Source organism: Monomorium pharaonis, chromosome 1 (genome assembly GCF_013373865.1).
Source record: "Monomorium pharaonis isolate MP-MQ-018 chromosome 1, ASM1337386v2, whole genome shotgun sequence".
NCBI lineage: Eukaryota > Metazoa > Arthropoda > Insecta > Hymenoptera > Formicidae > Monomorium > Monomorium pharaonis.
The window spans coordinates 12,612,422-12,634,391 of NC_050467.1; the positions used below are offsets into that span (position 1 = coordinate 12,612,422).

Here is a 21,970-nt window from a genome sequence, read left to right on the forward strand (position 1 = left end):
AATATTTCGGTTGTTGTAAAATGATTTCGAGTACACATACACATTCTCAAAACGTACTCCACGCGAACTTTCCAATAAGCTTATTAATACGTTTGTCTTGCCACAGTTTGGTGGACCGTAAATTATACCGCCGCGTATATAAATCAGTAACATGTATCCATCCTTCCGTATCTTTCTTTCGGACATTACCTTGTCATCAAAATTTGTTACTTTAATCACTGCTGAATGTTGTACAAACCGCATATTTTCTCCCTCTATACTCTAACAAAAATTGACAAAAATTATATTAAGAGCGATCTATTTATAGAGACGCGCCGAGGAAAATTGCTCAGTATGTAAAATGTTTTTCATATTGTCATCACATCCCTTCGACATACTCGATTTGAGTGCCGAGCAGTTAGAATTCTTGTCGAAACCTATTCTGCTACGCGTGTGTGGCAATTATATCGAACACGTGTGGGACAGGCTTCCGGAACATATAAAGGCTGATCCGGAGGTTCGAAACTATCGTCACTGCCTGGAGCATTAGGGGAGAATGGTGCAATGTCAGTCACCTAAGGGAGAATGCTCAGCGTGTGTAAAGTTAGCACCTCAACTTTCTGCACCGCAGGGTTTCTCGCGAGTTCTGCTTGCACCCGTAATAGTTCTACAGTTTTTGATAGTTTTAAGCAATAGTTCTGCCAAAATAATATAAAAAATTTAAGTTTGAAAATATGAGGTGCTAACCCTAAATTAAAAAAAAAAATTTTTTTACTATGAAATCTTATAGTTCTCGAAAAGTTTTACAGTTCTAGATAGGTCTCATGAATAGATCTGTCACATCACGGTGAGTTCTAAAATAATTTTTGGCATTTTCTGATAGACCTGCAATAATTTTGATCATTTCAATACATATTACAAATAGTTTTTTAATTGCGACCGCTGGCACTGCACCCAAGAGAGGCATGAGGTGCAAACAGTTCTGGTCACTTTTATGACAGTTCTTGACAGCTTTCACATAGTTCCAATCGTTTCCATGCGTTTTAATAATAGTTTCGTCATTTAATTACTTTCAAACAATTTTTTATTCCGACAGTTGGCACCGAGTGGCATTCAAGAGAGGCATAAGGTGCAGACAGATTCGGTCACTCGTTTGGGGAGGTTGTTGATTACCAATTTGATGTTAAAAATGCAAAATTTAAATAACGGACCTAAAGTATCCAAATAAACGTAGAATAACAATATGCAAATATTTTACACAGAAACATTTTTTCTAGAGCCTCTAATGTAATTACAAATTTTCTGGCTAAAGTTTAAAATTTAAAATGGGGTATTTGAAATAATCGACATTCTGTCGTATCCAGAATTTGTAATTACATTAGAGGCCATAGAAACCCTTGAAAAAATGTTTCTGTGTAAAATATTTACATATTGTAATTCTACGTTTATTTAGATACTTTAGGTCCGTCATTTAAATTTTGCATTTTTAACATCAAATTGATAACCTGCAACCCCCAAACGAAAGACCGAATCTGTCTGCACCTCATGCCTCTCTTGGATGCCACTCGGTGCCAGCTGTCGGAATAAAAAATTGTTTAAAAGTAATTAAACGACGGAATTATTATTAAAATGCATGGAAACGTTTGAAACTATGTGAGAACTGTCGAGAATTGTCATAAAAGTGACCGGAACTGTTTGCACCTCATGCCTTTCTTAGGTGCGGTGCCAGCGGTCGCAATTAAAAATTGTTTAAAATTATTTAATTAAGAAAACTATTATTAAAATGCACGGAAACGGTCGAAACTATGTGAGAATTGTCGAGAACTGCCATAAAAGTGACCGGAACTGTTTGCACCTCATGCCTCTCTTAGGTGCGGTGCCAGCGGTGGCAATTAAAAATTGTTTAAAATTATTTAATTAAGAAAACTATTATTAAAATGCATGGAAATGGTCAGAACTATGCGAGAACTGTCATAAAAGTGGCCGGAACTTTTTGCATCTCATGCCTCTCTTGGGTGCGGTGCCAACGGTCGCAATTAAAAATTGTTTAAAATTATTTAATTAAGAAAACTATTTGTAATATGTATTAAAATAATCAAAATTATTGCAGGTCTATCGAAAAATGCCACAAATTTTATTAGAACTCACCGTGATGTGACACTTTACTCTTATGCTGGGGTGCGGTGCTAGCATGCAAGTTTAAAAGTTATTTAAAAATAATTAAAAGCCAGCACTATTCATGAGACCTATCTAGAACTGTAGAACTTTTCGAGAACTATAAGATTTCATAGTAAAAAAAATGTTTTTTGAAAGGGTTTAGGGTTAGCACCTCATATTTTCAAACTTAAATTTTTTATATTATTTCAGCAGAACTATTGCTTAAAACTATCAAGAACTGTAGAACTATTTGCGGGTGCAAATAGAACTTGCGAGAAAACCTGTGGTGCAGAAGGTTGGGCTGCCAGAGGAAGTTAGCACCTCATATTTTAAAACTTATGTTTTTTATATTATTTTAGCGGAATTATTGTTAAGAACTATCAAGAACTGTAGAACTATTGCAAACAGAACTCGCGAGAAAACTTGCGGTGCAGAAAGTTGAAGTGCTAACTTCACACACACACCTATAAATTCTTTATGGCAAAAGATTAATAGTCAATATTACATGTGTAAATCGGTGTACACTACAAAAAGTTATTATTTCTTATAAGCTAATTGTAAATCAATTTTATTGTTGTTTTGTACAAATACCTTAAGAAGAAACTGTGAAAGAGAGAGATTAAAATAATTTATTATGCCATTTTCTTGTGGTAACCAATGGGTTAAACAGCTAATTAAGGATGTTTTAATCACATAATACTTGTTAAAAATTTCAAATTTTTTAAATTGCAGATTTCTTAACCAATAAAGGATGCTAAATAACATCGATTTGAAATAATTCGATTTGAAAAATTAAGTGATTTTATTTAACAAAAAAAAAAAAACATTAAAAATTAATAGTAAATAAATGAAGGATCCAACAATCAACAAAAATAACGTACTTTTATGTTTTGCAATTAACTAGAATTTTAAAATTTAAAATAACGGATGCAATATATAGTAGATAAGAACAGCAAATTCAAAAGCCATATCTTTTCACGCGCTTTATCATTTCGTAACAAAGCCTGCTATCAGCTGAAACCAGAATTATGACGAGGCCCTGGCAATATTTGATACTATTTTTGTTTTTTTATTTTTTCCATTTTGAATGTCAAAATACGAATTGCAAAATTCGAATTATATATAAAAAAATATGCATAAAGTTTTAAAATTATTAAAATATATCAAAATTTATTATTTTTGTTTACTACTATCACCATGTCATTGGCGTAAATTAATGTTCATACTTCTTCGTTTCCCAGTCTTATGCCATCTATATCTCTGCATGTCCCTATTAATATCCGCAATGTATAAGTTAAACAGAAAAGGACTTATCATACACTCATATCTAACTCGTTTTACTGCAAATATGTCGGATATTCCCTCATTCTCTGGTGAAAATGTAAAATCGGAGCGTAAGTCGAATATAAAGGAAGAATAATAAAAGCGTTAACAAACCTTCTAGGAAGCGTAAATTGAAACAATGAAATGTAAAAGAAGCGTTAACACTTCTTTTACATTTCATTGTTTCAATTTACGCTTCGTAGAAGGTTTGTTAACGCTTCTATTACTCTCCCTTTACATTCGACTTACGCTCTTACTCTCCCTTTACATTCGACTTACACTCCGATTTTACATTTTCACCAGGATTGATACTCATCGTTATAAGTGTGTCTTAATATAATTTCTTCACTCTTCTAATTAAGCCTGTTTTCTTCTTTATCTTTAAAATATTCCATAATTCCTTTCTATCCACATTGTCTATTTCCTTCCTGTATTTCTTCTACATCCAATTCTAATTCCATTCTTACTTCTTTTTTCGTGTTCTCTAGTTTTTTCTATACTTATCCCTAACCTCTCTATATTCCTTCCTTTCCTCCTTTATAAGTCACTCTTTTTTTCAATCTTTCTTTGTCTCTCTTTTATTACCCCTTTCTTATTTCCTACTCCTCTCTCCTTCTTTTTCCTCTTTAAGGCACTTGTACTCTTTCCCGCTATAACCTATTCCCCTACTTAATCTTATTCCGCTTCATCTTCGTAATCCCTATTTTCCCAATCTTTCCTCCAATCTTACCTTTATATTTTTTCCTTCTATATTCTTCTCTACAGTTCTTTATCCTGCCCATCTTACTTCTCACTTGCTAAATTTCTACAAACTTGTTCAAGTGCACGCTCGTACATACAGTCGCACGCCTCCTAACAAAATCAGAAATTTTTATATTTTTGATAATATTTTAAGATACACACACCTTTACTAACTAGTAAAAGTTTTAGCAAAAGATCTTGGTCTTTGCATTAGTTTTTTTTATTATATAATTTAACAGCACTACCTCAAGGCCTAAATCAAGTGTTACATCAATCGACATCAAGAGTGCCATCGTCGTCGCCTAGATCTTCATCGTATGGAGGAAGATATAGCGGTCACTCTGGGTCAAGAAATACCATAGGCGACAGTTCCATCTTCAACCGTTTATTCGGGAGTGATCATCACCCGCGGCCTACCATTAGCTCTGTCAGAAGCACTACGCAAGCAAACAGAAATAATTACTACAATACTCACACTCACGTGGATAGTCATGGAAATCGTGTCTGGACATTTTCTGGTTAAAAATTTATTTATATACAATGTTCTGTTGACTTTTTTACGGCATTTTACTTTTTCCGAAATATTAATATAAAGGAGGTGCTAATATTGATATATATCATTAATTACTGAATTATATATCTTCACTCTACATTATTATGTAGAGTGACAGAACAATAAGTAACAATTATAGAGTACAATTATAAATAATTCAAATAAACTTCATTATACAAATATTTTTTCAATACAGTACAGAAACGTGCAGTAATTCTTCACTACAATGTTGCAGCAATTATATAGCAATATTTCATAATGTTTTTGCAATGTTGCAATCTTATGATGCAGGTTATATTCCATTGACATTTGCAAAATGTCCTTGGAATTATTTTATCCTGGTTTTCATCAAATATTAAATATAAATAAAGCTTGTGAGCATTAAACGTTAAACGGAACGTATCCTTTGGACGAAATATTTCTGCAATTACCCAGATAACCAAGCGTGATTAATCATTTCAAGCAAACTAATGCACTGCATGAGTTGCCAAATAGCTGTTGTTTGGTTGTCGTCATCATACTAGGAATGCAATCGTATTCAGCAACATGAGTGATTATACAAGGATTCAGTTGATAAAATTTTAAGACCAAGCGGTCAGCAATATTAGTACGGTAGGTTGTCAGCAATGTGACGGTAACATGACGACAACTGATGATTTGTCGTTGCGTCAACAGCGGTCAACAGCATTTTGATGACAACATGATGGCAACGAAAAAAAGATAATGTTTTCCTTCGTGTGTCGCATATTTGTTCTCAATCGTTGCAGTTTTGTAATTGATTCTCGTTGTTAAAAAAGTTGAAACAATGTGTAAGTATTAAATGTGTACAACAATTTGCCAACAACGAAGCAGCATATTGCACGAAAATAATCACAATATTTTTTATTGTCTATATCTTTGCAAATTACAAAAATACGTAAACAAAAATTACACAATTATGTACCTATATTATTTTTTACTATTCTAAGAAACTTAAATAACTCACATAAATAATTATTTACTGTATTATTTTTATAACTTATTATATTTGCTGAATTAAATTAAAAAAATAAAAAATACTTTGAATAAATAATTTTGAATAACATATACGTTATTCAGAAAATTAAAAATATGATTTTTGTTGACGTGAGTTATTACACATTTCTATTCAGTTTACAAAGGTATTAATGTCATATGCACGTTATTAATATTTAAGCATATGTTGCTATCATGTTGCTGTAAAATTACTGTTTGTCACAGACAACTCCTGCCCAAAGAGCAACAATATTTTTTTAACGTTTTTTAAAAATTTATTTTTTATTATTTTTACATTATTAGCGTTTATTATATAAATAATATTTATTTAATATTTATTAAACATTTATCTTTTATTAATTATTTATTTCAAATAACGAATTAGAATAAATATTTATAAAACGTTTATTTAACGTTTATTTAATATTTATAAATTATTAATTTTTTATTAAAAATAATAATTTAAGAAAATTATTTAAGTAGTTATTTAATATTTATGTAATTTTTATTTTACATTTAAAAAATCGTTTAAAATAATATTTAAAAAAATATTGGTTTTATAGTGATTTAATATTTATGTTATAATAATTAATGATTAAAATAATGATTTAGGACAAATATTTATATAATATTTAATTGATGTTTTTATAATATTAATTTAACATTTTAACAAATTATTTAAAATAATATTTACGTAACATTTATTTAATGTTTACGTAGTAATTATTTCACATTTAAAAAGTTTAAAATATTAATTTAAAATATTATTTTAAAAAATATATGACTTCTGGTTAGGCAGCGTTACTAATTATGGAGCATAAATCAAGTGTAAAAAAACAGTGAATCTATATAATAAGAGTGTTAAAAGCGTATAAATGAAACCTCTAAGAGACACAAATTGAAGCATCTTAACATAAAGAAAGTAAAGATTGAGACAATATATATTATCAAAACAATATGGCATATTAACAATACTACAAAAGTAGAAGAAATGACATCTATCCTTCATTTTTAACGAACACAGCAAAATCAGATTTTTTCATAAGTTATTCTACATGTAGCTATTTCGCATATGTAAAAATTAGTAAAAAAACTGTAAAATTTTATGTTTAATTATAAAAACACGAGTTAACTATACATGTTTGATCCTTTTGACAACAGCTATTGAAATAATCTATAACAAATATGTATGAATAAACATGAAGTACTCATGGATCATCACAAAGTGTTAGGTTGCGTACGATCTTCGAAGTCAAGCAATGTCGACGGTGGTTAACAGTTGGATGAGTGACCGTTTTTCGGGCGTATAAGTTAACATATTCTAACAGGTAGGACTGTAGGTTGGCTGAAACATGTATAGTCTTCTAGGTCCGTGAAGTTGGCACCCGACTTTTATCAAATAAAATTTTCCAAGTGTTTTTGGTAGATTTTAGTGTGTAGAGGATTGTAGTAAACGTTATTTCGTTTGTATTAGAAAAATAAACTTGATAACAATTTTTTTTAACCGTTAGGAATTTTTTGAAAGCCAATATAAACATTAGATTCTTATTTGGAATCGTTTGTAGTTGTTTGTAGTGCTTTTTGTTTCGTTTGTAGTCGAACCGTTTAAAAGTCATTGAGTTTTTAAAAACCGTTAGGAATTTCTTAAAAACAGAAATTTTTTAAGGTTAGGCTTATATAGAAATAAGATTCTTATTTTAAATCGTATGTAGTTGTTTGTAATGCAAGAATTTTTGTTTGTAGTTGAAAAATGAACAAATCCCAGACAGCACCAGATATCGTACGAATATTATACTCTCATACGTAATGTACTGTGATCATACCGAATATACGTAAAACATTCATATAACGTCTCAATAGAATGTCATTTTGATATATCCTCAAGATAAACTTAGAATATAGCGACTGAACTTCGCAACTCCTACTGAATATACTGAGATTATATCTAATATACTCAAAACATCCGTAAAATATCCTATGATATATCTCATGTAATCTATCACATATTTCCAAAATATCCGCGTAATATCGAAAGTGAATCATGTCAACGCTATCTATGATCTGTAACGTTACGCATTTTCGTCTGCCGTGTGATGCAGACACGTGGTGAAGTGTAGGGTGTGAACGTGCGAACACGAACTCACGGACAACGTGGTTTTCTCAGGAATTACGCCCAGATAACTCTGGTATGTACATAAGATATAATATAGTAACGTAAACTATAATAATATATATATATTGTATATATACATATATTATTTAGGTTATAACCTACAATTATCTGAGCATAATTTCCCAAAGCACCCCAGCGTATTCAACAGATATTACGCTTCATTTTTTGCGATAGCTTCCTGATGTGCGAAATGATTAATTCCTCTTCTTATTTCTTCTTGCTAATTCTGTATGTTTAATTCCTTGTTTCTTATTCCTCTCATTATGCATGAGCCCATATAATGTGAACATACTGTAGACATATTGTGAATATACTGAAGATATACTTTAGACATACGTATAACATTCTTAAGATATATTCGGTATATTCTCATAAACTGCCAGCGAAATTCTATGGGATAAGGCAACGCGGACATAGTACGTTATGAGTATATACTCGCCATATCACAGACGTATCTCTAATATTATACGAATATTGCAATATACTTTCGCAATATCCTATTATCGTTCTCATAATCTACATGTGCTGTCTGGGATTATCGATTCTTAATGATCAGCTGAAAAATTAAAGTCACTTCTCCATGTATGCGATAATTGCGGCGATTTCCATGCGATAAACAATCAGAATTCACTCGCATGTCAGATTTCGGCAAACTCTTGGCTCCTGATTGGTAACCGTAGCATTAGCTGAAATTGAACCGCAAACATGGTGTCTTTATGAAATTTTTACGGAATTCAAAACGATGATTGGTCACCGCGTTGCCGCGTTACTGTGTTGCCGCGTCTTGTGTGCCAGAGCCATTAGCTTAACGTTTCGCTGGCCCAGTCATTGGGCGATTTCAAGCTGGCCAAGCAGCTAAGCCTGCTCGCCGAGCAGTTGAACATGATTGGTTGGATCTAAAAGTAAAAACCAATCATGTTTAATCGCTTGGTAAGCAGACCTAATCGCTTTGCCGGCTTCAACTCGCTCATTGATTGGCTATTGCGGTATTTCCTTATCAATTTCTGCCGTGCGGGACGCATACCACTAGCGGGCAGAAGCCGTTAACTAGTGTTGCTGCGTCTTGTGTGAAAGAATTGCTATCTAAAAATCCTTTCTCCTATTGGATATCGGATCATCGGTACTTCGGATGTCGGACGCAGTGTGAATCCTGCCTAAGTTCCTTCACCGAATATCTCTAGTGGAGATTCCCCACTATATTCTTACGTTGCCGATGCCGATCCTCTTTCGCCGATTTAGGGCCACCGCACAAACTCTTCCATAACGCGTTACGTTACGTTAAGTACTCCATACGAACCTAAGTTGTACTTAAAATTAAACTTACATCAACGCACAAAGAAACTTTTAACGTAAGTTCTTACGTTAAGGATTTCTTTGTGCGTTGATTTAAATTAAATTTTAAGTACAACTTAAGTTCGTACGGAGTACTTAACGTAACGTAACGCGTTATGGAAGAGCTTGTGCGGTGGCCTTTATTTCCTGGGGCCTGGACTCAATTCTGTAGAGTTCCTTTAATTCTGTACCGTCTACCGACAACTCGATGTCGTTGCTCAGATATTTTATATGGTTAAATATTTGCGCAACGACATCGATAGTTGTCGGTATGCGGTACAGAATTGAGCCTGGCCTTCTAGCGGGCAACGACTTTCTCTCGTCCGGTCACCGACGTAATTTGACAAGGTTTGTTGTTAAAGAACAGCAATAAATTAATTTGCAGATGACTACTACAATGTTTAATACGATTTAATATTAACAGATTTTTCTTGTTGCAATATATTTTTTAAACTAATTTTTTTATTTTATCCTTCCTTCAAAAGTCGAAGTCATACTTGTGTTACGAAAATTGTATGTGTTATGAAGGAAGGACTTTTTATGGTTCCTGTGTTGTTTTCAGCACTCGTCTTCGCCTTGCACGCACCTTTGGCACATGCACGCTGAGACTCGTGCTGATAATACCCGCCTAAACGGTCTCACATCTCTCTCTTGACGCTTATTATATTATTATATAACGCCGTTTATTAAGATTTAAACAAGAAAAAAATATTTTGTGAACATTCAAACTCAGGTAATAATTTATCTGTGACTCATCATTACCTTTGTTTTTTTATTATTTACCTTTTATTTTACAGTACACTTTCAAGACTTTTATTATTGAATGTGTTGGATTTATCTTTCTCTGAATTCTTCATTAGTCGACTCTTCGAACAATTACTGACTGAAGTTATTGATTAAGGTAAGAGTATTTTCTGTCATACTAAGGAGTACAAATGTTTCTTGTAAAAACAATTTATTTTCTAGTAAGAGAATGTTATATGTATCGATAAAATGCATTGATTCCTTAGATACTTTCTTGAATCAAATTCATTTCTTTAGCAAAAAATTTTTTTATCAGGCGTTAATAGTGTATTAATTAAAAATTATTTATTGAGAAATCATTATTGCTATTTTTTTATTAATTTTTTCAGGAAAGAATGAAAGAACCATTTCTACGCATTAATCGAATGAAATTGATGGATGAGTTCATTGTCGAATTAATTTTCTTCCACCCTCTTTAAAAATGTAGCGGTTTCAAAAGACTCAACATGTACAATTAGTTATGTATATTTCGCTCATTTGCTACAACAAAACATAATTTGTAATTTTTGAGTTGTCTGTAAGAGAAAGACTATTATGATGTGAATTAAATACATTGATAAAGAGCTAATGATACTTTGATCTATTCCTCTATTATCAGTAGACCGAATTCTAACACCAAAATCGCATTTAAAATAATTTTACAAAATTTTAATGGTTTAAAACGTTTAAATTGGATATTTTTGTTTTTGAGTTATGTCGTCGTAGCAAATGAGTGATATGTAAATATTTAACATGTAAGATATAGGATATTTTATTTATATAATTTAGTAGAATGTCGGTCTATACTTCAGAGAGAGATTGGGCACGCTCGGATGAAAACTCGTGCGCTTCGTGCAGATCTTTAACCCTGTCCCCGCCGCCGCAGGCCCGAACATCCTGTACGGTGCTGAATAGCACGCCGCGCTCTCCCCACTTTGCCCGTCGATGCGCGAGCGGTGGCTAATCTCTCAATGAACAGAGTATAGTTCAATCTAGATTATTTTGAGCATCAATCTAATTCGATCTAGTTTATAAATTTATACTTCATCATGTCTAAGCAACCACAGCTGAGGTGTGATGATTTATGAGACATTTTCAAGAATTGGAATTTTTTGAAAGATGACAAATATTTATCATATGTTGACCAGATTTGGCAGGATGCATTTATTGCAACAAACAATAGAATGAGTAAAGCTTACATTTATCAATACATTACACAAAATCGTGGAATGATTAATAATAATTCAGCAACAGGTTTATCTTATCGTATTCATGGTAAAAATATGCCAAAAATAAAAAAAAAGCTAAAATATGCATTGAAGATTGATCTAACTAGTCTATGAAGTTTCCAAAAAAACATCACAAAGATTTACAAGATTTGAGACAAAATATTCATTTAAGCTGCAAAGAATGGGATAAACTTGGAGTTCAATTAGAGAAATATAAGGATAGGACGTACGAAGTTTTAGAAGCCGGTTGGTGTGACAAAAATTATTATATGATTTATGAAAATCTGAAAGTGCCATGCGCCTTTATAGTTTCAAAAACGCAAAAATTGACAGAACCACAGGAGGACCATTTTTACCTATCAGAGGCCAATGTACTGAATGTAACACAGAAATTCATATATATAGTCTAACTGAACCAACTGCAGATGGAATTGATTTTCACATATTGACCCTGGATATGCGGGGAATTGTCCACACGAAAAAACGACAACTTCGAGGAAATAGAAGAAAACAAGTAGCTGAAGAGCTGAAAGGGATATTGGCCTACTTATGGCAACGTGAAGCTGCGCACAATGGTATGAATTTTGGTGATAATAAATCTGCTGACTTGTATTCATCAGAAGTTCTGCGTAAGGTGATACAAGAAACAATTGAAAAAGAACTAGGATTAAAGTCTGGGGAAAATCCGCTTTTTTCCCTGTTTAAATTAGCACAATCACCTGAATATGCGGGAAGTATTCGAGAAATATGCCTCCATAAAGCATTCATCATGTATTGGTTACCGGAACAAATTACATTCCCACCAAACACCAAGTTACATGTAACATTCCTGTTAGTTGTAATTTCCCACTCAACAATGTAATTGTAATATAACACGTGTTATATTACAATTATATTATTGAGTGGGCATTATATTACAATTATTTATATTACAATTATTTTATCAAGTACTTATCTGAAAAGAATGTGTCTTTTGCGCATAGATATTTGTTTATTCTACTTTAAATTAGTACAGATAGCAAATAACTTTTAGAAACTACAAATAAAACAAAATAGTTTTTTGGTTGGTATCAGAAAATAATTCTATTAAATAATATGAGGTATAACTGAAAGTAATGAATTATAAAAGGATAAACTTAATAATTAACTTACAACTTTATTAATCACTCTCCTTTTTATCTTTGTTAATTTGGTATCACGAAATTTTATTATACTTGAGTTAAAAGTAAATTACAATTAGCAAATTTAATAAATATTAAATTTAGACGTAAACATTGAAAAATCAGCTGGGATGAAGCTCAATCACAACACAAAAAATACATATATAATAAGGTTAATCATAAAATTATATATCTAGTAGTAGGAAAATAAGAAGATACAAACAAAAATACAATAAACACAAGGTGATAAAGGGTTTTAACCGTACACTTAACGAGCACGTATGTAGACACATTCGATCGTTCAACAAGATGGCCGCTATCGCCAGCAACACGTGGTTATTGCACGGAAAAATTCCGGATAGAGATAGCCGGAGACTTTGTTAGTCGCAGAGTTATTTTTCAAGCAGGCTTAATAACCTCTATTAGCGTCTCAACGTTAAAATATATGCCATAGCGAGAGGTAGACATCCGTGGGCCCACTTTGTGCTATTGTTATCCGCCACGTGATCGGTCATTGGGTTTAGTAACCCCCATGTACGAATTGGCTTAGTAGCCACTATGGAAGACACGAGTCGTGTGGCCACACGATCTTCCGCGAGACCTTCGAGGTAATCTCTAATGGTTAAAATTAACCAGGTCGATTGGCTTAAAAGCCACTCAAGTAATGCTGTGGGCTTACGAGCCCCTGAAATACTTTCGGTGATTAGAAAAACTACGCGAGATAAAGGTTAGACTCGTGTTTTCGCTAGCACGTCTCACGCAACTCTGCCTGGATGCGCACGCATCCCCAGCATCCGACCGCTTCGCGACTCGATTTCTCCCGAACGAGACCGATTTGCACCGAACCAATCTGGCAAGTCTAGCGAGCTCAAGTTCGGTAGTCGGGGCAGTCTGTGCTACCACCTGTTGATCCTTTTCTAAATCATTTCTAACATCTCAAACGTTCTCCCGATTGAACACTATTGCTCATCTAATAAAAATGATTACTCGATGGCCATGCTTTTCCAAGAATTAGCCTCACATAAAAGACTTTTTTGTACAATGTGTTAGATTATTGGTTCTTCAAACAGATGTTGAAAAATTTGAAGTCTTTTGCTAGTCCTGTTGATTATAGCTTATTCCTCCAAAATTGATGAAAATAATGACACAGATATCTGCTTCAAATCACGAGAAAAGCTTTTGAAATTTATAAAAACTGGTCTTAATACCTGGGAACCAAATAATGATTTTGGAGATATTTTTGTAAAAGTAAGTGATTTGAATTATGAAGAGAATACTGATGAAAATTATGAGAATGATAATAGACGTTCTATTGTTAATTTCATAAAAAACATTGAGAAGAAAAGTCAGGAAAGTATAACATTAAAAGAAATTCCTAATAAATATATTTGCATAAGTTTTGGGAAAAAGCTTATTCAATTATCAAAACAATTCGTTTTATGGACCTATATTATGCCAAAACTTTATCGTAAAAATGAAAATCGTGAACCCGATGAAATTGAGAGAGCATCTTCGTCACGCAGTGAAGAATATTTCAAAAATATTAAAAATTACATTTTGCAGAAAAAAAGCTCTTAGAATTGATAAGGTTGTAGTCCAGCATTTGAAAATTCTAAGTGGTACTGTTAACTTGCTAGCACCAAATAAACATGCCAGTAATTCACCTAACACTGATGATAGTTTACAGGAAGGAAGCAACTATGATGAAACTGTTAATATAAGTCAGAATACCAATGCACAAATTTTAAACATATTAGCAGAATGTCGGAATTTTGAATCGCCACACTTGAAGAAAAATACTTCTGAAAGTTCACTAGATAATTTATATAATTCTCAAAACTATTTATTTCCAAGCATAAATGACAATCTTATTGAAAGTTTAAAAAGTAATCAGGATGAATCGCAAAAAATATTTTCTGATAACACCAAAAATGTTATAAAAATTTCAACAAATAATACTGATATGTCACCAAAGATTGATAAACCTATCATTGATAATTTCATCGAGGACTGTGAGAAAGTTTCGACTAATAATTTGACGTTCAATAAATCAATTTTTACACAATCTACCCTTACAGAAAAAACACTCTAATTTTGAGAGTTTACACTCAAAATTGAGTGTTAATACTTGATTTTGGGAGTTTACTCCCAAATTTAGGTGTATACGCTCAAATCTTCAGTATTTACACTAAAGATTGAGTGTTTATACTCGAACATTGAGTGTGTACACCCAATGATTGAGTATTCATACTAAAGTTTAAATTTAAATACTGAATATTTAAAAGTATACTCTCAACATTTGGATATGACACACAATAAATGAGTGTATACTTCCAACATAAAGTGTGAACACTGAAACATTGGGGATGTACACTCAATATTTATCGGTTGAATTCCATGATGAACCTTCCATTATCACGAATCAAATTTGCAATGTTTGTAAGGATACAAAAACAAGGATGAAACCAATATTGGAAGTTGATTTGATCCCATTGTACAAGAATGGTCTAAAAGGACTTCAAGAATCGCTAAACAATTATAATCAACAAAAGTTTCAAACCTGTAACATATGTATTAATTAAAAAAAGTAATTCAAAAAAAAACAAAAAAACAATTGTTTTTCCAATCACGGATCTCACTTATTTCTTGACTTTGAAGCATTACAGTGAACTATTCTCGCCAAAAGATCAGGATTTTCAAATGACTATCAACATAAATTTTCTTTGGAAGCTCTACCAGTTAATTTGTACTTTGGCAAACATTTTTACAAATTAGTTGGGGCTATCGAACATATTGCAGCAATGAATGAGAATGGCATATCCCACTATCAAGCATTAATTCTGAGAAATAAAAAAATGTTTGATTTATGAGAAATTTACGATGGTTTATCTTCCACGGCAAAATCACGCAAAATTAATAAACGGGGAAAAAAACAAAAAAGATGCATACATGTACTTTTTTATATAAAATCTGATGAAACTCATGCTAAGGTTTAAACCTAATTTAAGAATAACAGAAAAAACATAATATTACTCGCGGATTTTTTAATATACTATAATAAAAGGGACTGTCCCGATTGCGCACATAAGCGATTGGACACAGTAGTATTTCCCGATTGGACACAGACCCGATTGGACACGGACCCGATTGAATACGGACTCAATTGGACACAGACCCGATTGGACACAGACCCGATTGCACACAGACCCGATTGCACACCGACCCGATTGCACACGAACCCGATTGCGCATCGACCCGTTTGCACATGGACCCGATTGCACACGATACGATTCCGCATTTCAGATAGTACAACAGAGTGAAACGGACACAGTAACAAACGGACACAGACCAAATGGACACAGTAATAAACGGACAAAGTAACAAACGGACACAGTAACAAACGGACACAGACCAAATGCGCACAGAGCGAAACGGACACAGTGCGAAACAGACACAGACCAAATGTGCACGGACCAAATGCACACGGACCAAATGCGCACACTGCACATGCGCACACTGCACGTGCGCACGGACCAAATGCAATCCATGTATATTGCAAGCAGAGTAAAGTCCACATAGGTTAGCGACTTGGACGGGATGGGTGCAGAAGGGGGGCCGAAGGCCCCCTCTGCACCCCCCCGTGTGTGTGTGTGTTTGTGTGTGTGTGCGTGCGTGCAAAGCATTCACTGCATCACATGGGTTTGCGACTTTCCGTGTATGCATTTGGTCCGTGCGCATGTGCAGTGTGCGCATTTGGTCTGTGTCCGTTTTGCACTGTGCCCGTTTCGCTCTGTGCGCATTTGGTCTGTGTCCGTTTCGCACAGTGTCCGTTTCGCTCTGTGCGCATTTGGTCTATGTCCGTTTGTTACTGTGTCCGTTTTGCACTGTGTCCGTTTGTTACTGTGTCCGTTTATTACTGTGTCCGTTTGGTCTGTGTCCGTTTGTTACTGTGTCCATTTCACTCAGCTTGCTGTGTCCGTTTATTACTGTGCGCATCTGGGACTCACTCGGAAATACTACTGTGTCCAATCACTTATGTGCGCAATTGGGCCTCACTCGGACAGGACGTTCGGGCCTGCGGCGGCGGGGACAGGGTTAAAGATCTGCGCGAAGCGTACGAGTTTTCATCCGAGCGTGCCCAATCTCTCTCTGAAGTATAGATCGACATTCTACTGAATTATATAAGTAAAATATCCTATATCTTACATGTTAAATATTTACATATCACTCATTTGCTACGACGACATAACTCAAAAACAAAAATATCCAATTTAAACGTGTAGGATATTGTAGAATATGAATGTGTGGTTCGAGGGAATACGGAATGCTCTAAACTACACACGTTGTACAAGAAAGTGAGAATTTATTATATCGTAAATACAGCACCTCTCTGGGTGACGATCGGGCACGTACTGTGTTCCCGCCGCTTCTTCATCTACCGTCTCTCTCTTACGCCCGCCCCTTGTCTAGCCTCGAATCTAGGCTCGCTCGCTACGACGCGACGCCTTCCAAGGGCGCATGATTCAAAATAATATTATTGCCTTACAACTCGGCCTTTCCTGATCACCTGTCCGGCCTCGGACACAGTTAAAAATAGAACAAAATAAAATATAACGAAGGATTACAATCTCTGAACTTATTACTACCTTATAATCTAACAAGATTCTAACTACTATATACGCAATTATCGCCTTTTGGTTAAGTTTGCCAGGGTCTGATATTGTTAGCTTCCCATGTTCCTTCATAGGGACGTCGCGATGACTGAGAATTTTCTACGTCCCTAACAATATATCTATCATTTCTAAGGACCTTGGTTATTTCATAGGGTCCCTTAAATTCGGGGATGAGTTTCCTCGACACTCCGGGAGTATTATCGAAATTTCTTATCCCTACGTGATCACCTTCTTTGTACCGGCGCGGTTCCTTTCTGCTCCGATCAAAATAACGCTGGTTGTACTCTTGACTTCTTAGAATATTTTTTTCGGCCTTGTCGCGTATCATTTCGAGATCACGATCAGGAGTAATCTCCTCCTCTAGACTTTCTTTGATCCTATCGATACTTTCGCCGCGTTGGTTTACTCCAAATAATAAGTGACTTGGGGTATCACCCGTGGACTTATTTATCGTGTTATTTATTGCGAATTCTGCTTCTGTCAAAACCTTATACCAAAATTTTCCGACGGAATTATCGACTGTTTTAGCAAGAAGGGGACCTAACACTCGGTTGACGCGCTCCACCTGCCCGTTCGCTTTCGGAGAGCCCGTAGCTATTAACACGTGTCGAACGTTATTTTTCTCGAGAAATTCTTCGAACTCATCCGAAGTAAAGCTAGTTCCTCTGTCGGATACTATAGTGTGAGGTCGGCTGTAATTTGCAAAATGCTGTTTCAAACACTCAATTGACTCTTTGGAAGCCGTAGTCTTTGTCGCATACAACTTTGTATATTTTGTAAAGGCATCAATAACCACTAGGATATGTTGTTTCACTAAATGTTTTTTATCTTTAATTCCTAAATGGTCAATGTGGAATGTTTGAAACGGTAAGTTACCCTTAGGTATACAATGTAAAAATCCCTCTGATTTGCCTGCACCTGGAGAGAACGCAATACACTTAAGACAATTGTTAATATAATCTTTAATTTTAGTACGCATCTGTGGAAACCAATAAGTTTGATCGATAGCGCAATATGTTTTTTCCGGACCAAAATGGCCTAATTCGTCATGATATTTTTGGAGTATATGTCTTTCCATTTTATCCGATACATAAAATCTTAATTCGTTGTTTTTCTTTCTATAGACTAATCCGTTTCGCATCTCATATTGTTTGTCCTGAATTTTCTCGAGTTTTTCGCGCAACTTTCGAATTTTGGGATCGCGATTCTGACCTAACGCTAGTTCCCATTCGAGCGGATTAGCTTCAACTACAAAAATGCTCGTGGCCCGACTGAGGGCATCTACATGTTTCATTTTAGTACCGATTCTGTGTTCTAGAACATAATCATATTGCATAAGTTCAATAGCCCAACGTTCGATTCGCGGATTTACATCCCTTTTTTCCAGGGTCATTTTTAATGAAGCGCAGTCAGTTACAATCTTAAATTTAAGACCGTGTAAATAAATACGAAAACGACGTAAGGCATAGATGACCGCAAGCGTCTCCAGCTCGAAGCTGTGGTAACGGCTTTCGGTGTCGGTCGTTCTTTTTGAGAAATACATAACAGGGTGAAATTTCGCGTCTTTTTTCTTTTGCATGAGTGCGGCACCGAAACCGTGTGAGCTGGCGTCTGTGTGGAGTTCCGTCTCGTCATGAGGACTGTATATACTAAGTACAGGTGCCTCTAGCAATTTCTTTTTTAACATCTGGAATGCTTTAAGTTGTTCTTCTCCGAATTTAAATTCAATGTTTTTACGGAGTAGTTCGTAAAGTGGTTTCGCGATAACGGAAAAGCCCTCAATAAATTTTCGGAAATATGAAGCCATTCCAAGGAAACATTGTAGGCTTCTCACGTTTTGTGGAACCGGATAATTTTCTATCGTCTCGACTCCTGACCTATTTGGCTGAATTCCGTTTTCAGAGATGCGATAACCCAAAAAATCGATTTCAGTGTATAAAAACTTACATTTGTCGATTCGGAGCTCCAACAGATTTTCGACCAGACAATTAAATAATCGCTTTAATACCGTAAAATGATGTTGTAAAGTGGATGTCGCAACCAGTATGTCATCCATATACACGACGATGTCTCCTGACTTAATGAGCTCTGCTAATGCTTCGTTTACGAACCTTTGAAATCTCGATGGTCCTACCTTGAGCCCGAAAGGCATTTGCCGATACTCGAATACTCCGAAGAGGGTCGTAAATGCAGTATATTTTACCGATTCGTCAGCGATTCGAATATGGAAGAAACCATCTTTTAAATCAAAACTACTGAAATATTTTTTGTCTTTTAAAATATCAATCTGATCCTCTATTAATGGAAGAGGATAATTGTCTCGACGTAAAACTTTATTTAGTACTCGATAGTCGACACAAAGTCTGCATTCGCCGTTTTTTTTCTTCACTAAAATAATGGGAGAAACATACTCTGACTGACTAGGCTGAATTATTTTTCTCTCTAGTAGTCTGTCTAATATTTTTCTTAATTCATCCTTTTCAGAAATAGACAATCGACGCGGATTGAAATGGAACGGTTTTTCATCAGTCAAACTAAGTTTTAATTCCATATCGACCTTCGGAATATTCGGCCTTGCAGGTTCAACGTACTCAGACTCAAAGAGCTCACGTAACCTTAACTGTATTTCGCATGGTATTTTGTTATTAATCTGAAGCGTATCTGAAATTATATTTCGCGGATCACTGATTTCTACGTTCAAAATTTCATTTACAGCTTGGGCTTCTAGTTTTCTTAGACCCAGACCGAATTCTTTTAGCACATCGCGTCCTAATACTATCGGGTTTGCCATAGTCGTATCCGGTACAACTAATATTATCAATTCATTTTTCGTTTCGCGATCAAGAGTAATATTCAAACGTATGTATCCGACTATATGCAACGGAGAGTGATTGATACCGAAGTAATTCTCTGAAGACTTACCAAACGATTCTATAGCCTCCGCCGGAATGAGACTTTCCTTAACAAAGCTAACCTTGCTACCTGTATCCATTAACGTATTTAACCTGATTTTTGACTAGCGTCGGAACGGCTTATTTCATAATCGACGTCTCTGAAGAATGTCGCTTCCTTCTCTGCCTCGCCGGAAATGGAGCAGACTTGGTTCTCCGCCTCGTCGACAACAGCAACCTGCTTGGATGTCGTGGCCTTCGCTGGACAGTCTTTTGATACGTGGCCCATCTCGCCACATTTAAAGCACGAGCCCTTCTTGCGTTTCGGCAGTTTGCAATCGGCAGCCAGATGACCCAATTTGTTGCAATTGTAGCAGCGAGGGCTCTTTAATTTTTCCTCATCGCTTTTCGCCTGCTTCTCGTCCTTGGGTAAATCAGCTGATTTTGTGTCGTTTTTACCGGCTGATCGTGAGTCGCGTTTCGCATTGATTTTCGTCGTTAATCGCAACGTCACCTTTTCGAAAGCTTTTAACATATCTTCCTTCGTGGAAAATTCTTTCAATCTCGCCAAATCTTGGAGATGGTCGCTCGGAATGCCATCGACCAAGTAGTCGACCATTTCTTCCTCGTCTATGGGAACGTCTTTTGCGAGCACAATTTTATCGTGGAAGTAGTCCGCGAAACTCTCGGATGATTTCCACTCTCTCGCCTCGAATTTTTTCCTCAGTGTTACGCGTGCCGGACGATGGTCGTACATTTTCCTGAAGCCGTCCATAACCTCATCTAGGCTCATGGCGATAGTGTTCTCAGCTTGAAACCAAATTTTTGCCTTTCCCTTCAATTTATTACTGACGAGTAATTTGGCGCGATCGTCGTCCAGACGATAAGTTTGACATAGCTGTCGGATTTGTTGCTCCCACTTCCGAAACGTACCGACACCTCCGTCGAAGAATCCGACTAATTCCAACATGGCGTTTATGTTCTCTCTTCTGTATGCATTCTCTACGGGTGGCTGAACATCGCGTCGCAGTTGTTCGTTCTCACGTCTGGCTAAATCGAGTTCTCTTCTCAAGAGTTCATTTTCCCGCCTTTCGAACTGTAGCTGCATGTCATGGTATCGCCGGGTTAAGTTCTCGATTTCTCCGTCACTGTCTTCTGTTTCCGCGCCATCTTCATTCGCGTTGGCTTCGTTCGCAACAGTCGCCGCCACTACGTTCATCCACTCACCGCTGGGATCGCTCTCCTCTAACCGAGCAATCAGGTCCTTCTTCTTTCCGCTGGTCGGTAACTCTCGCCTCGCTAACTCGGCCCTAAGTTGAGCCACCGAAAATTTCTTCGAACTCATGTTGCTTGTTCTGTGCCGTCCTTGTGTCCTTGCACCACGCACTCGTATCACGACGGAATGCTATCTTCCGGACACTTTCGCGAATCGTCTCTTAATGGCGCCAAACCGATCGCGTCTCGCACACTCCTGTGCGTAGATGCTTACACGTATGTACACGTTCGCACACCGAACAACGTCACACGTCGCCTTGACTCGCGAATCCGTTTCTCGGTCCGTCTCACGGAATCGTTTCTGTCTCTTAAAGCAGCGGCACGCTTCTTCGTGTGATCCGGCGTACCAACGAACGGAATATGGCCGCCGTCACTGCGTTGCGGCTGACGTAATCTTGCCGAACTTCTTCCTTGTGCGCACGTGTCCCGATCCCACTTCTGATTTGTAGGATATTGTAGAATATGAATGTGTGGTTCGAGGGAATACGGAATGCTCTAAACTACACACGTTGTACAAGAAAGTGAGAATTTATTATATCGTAAATACAGCACCTCTCTGGGTGACGATCGGGCACGTACTGTGTTCCCGCCGCTTCTTCATCTACCGTCTCTCTCTTACGCCCGCCCCTTGTCTAGCCTCGAATCTAGGCTCGCTCGCTACGACGCGACGCCTTCCAAGGGCGCATG

The 21,970-nt window shown here is 35.8% G+C and overlaps 1 protein-coding gene across 2 annotated transcripts in view; it reads left to right on the plus strand.

The window, feature by feature from the left end:
* Positions 1-21,970, plus strand: part of LOC105831121 (prisilkin-39-like) — a 97,952-nt gene that overhangs the window by 47,002 nt on the left and 28,980 nt on the right. The window contains exon 4 of one of the 2 annotated variants that reach the window (XM_036291924.1): positions 4,440-4,718. The exons of the other annotated variant lie outside the window; for it this stretch is intronic. Coding sequence (XP_036147817.1) covers positions 4,440-4,718 — 279 coding nt within the window. The remainder of the gene's footprint in view (positions 1-4,439; positions 4,719-21,970) is intronic. 2 annotated transcript variants of the gene reach the window in all.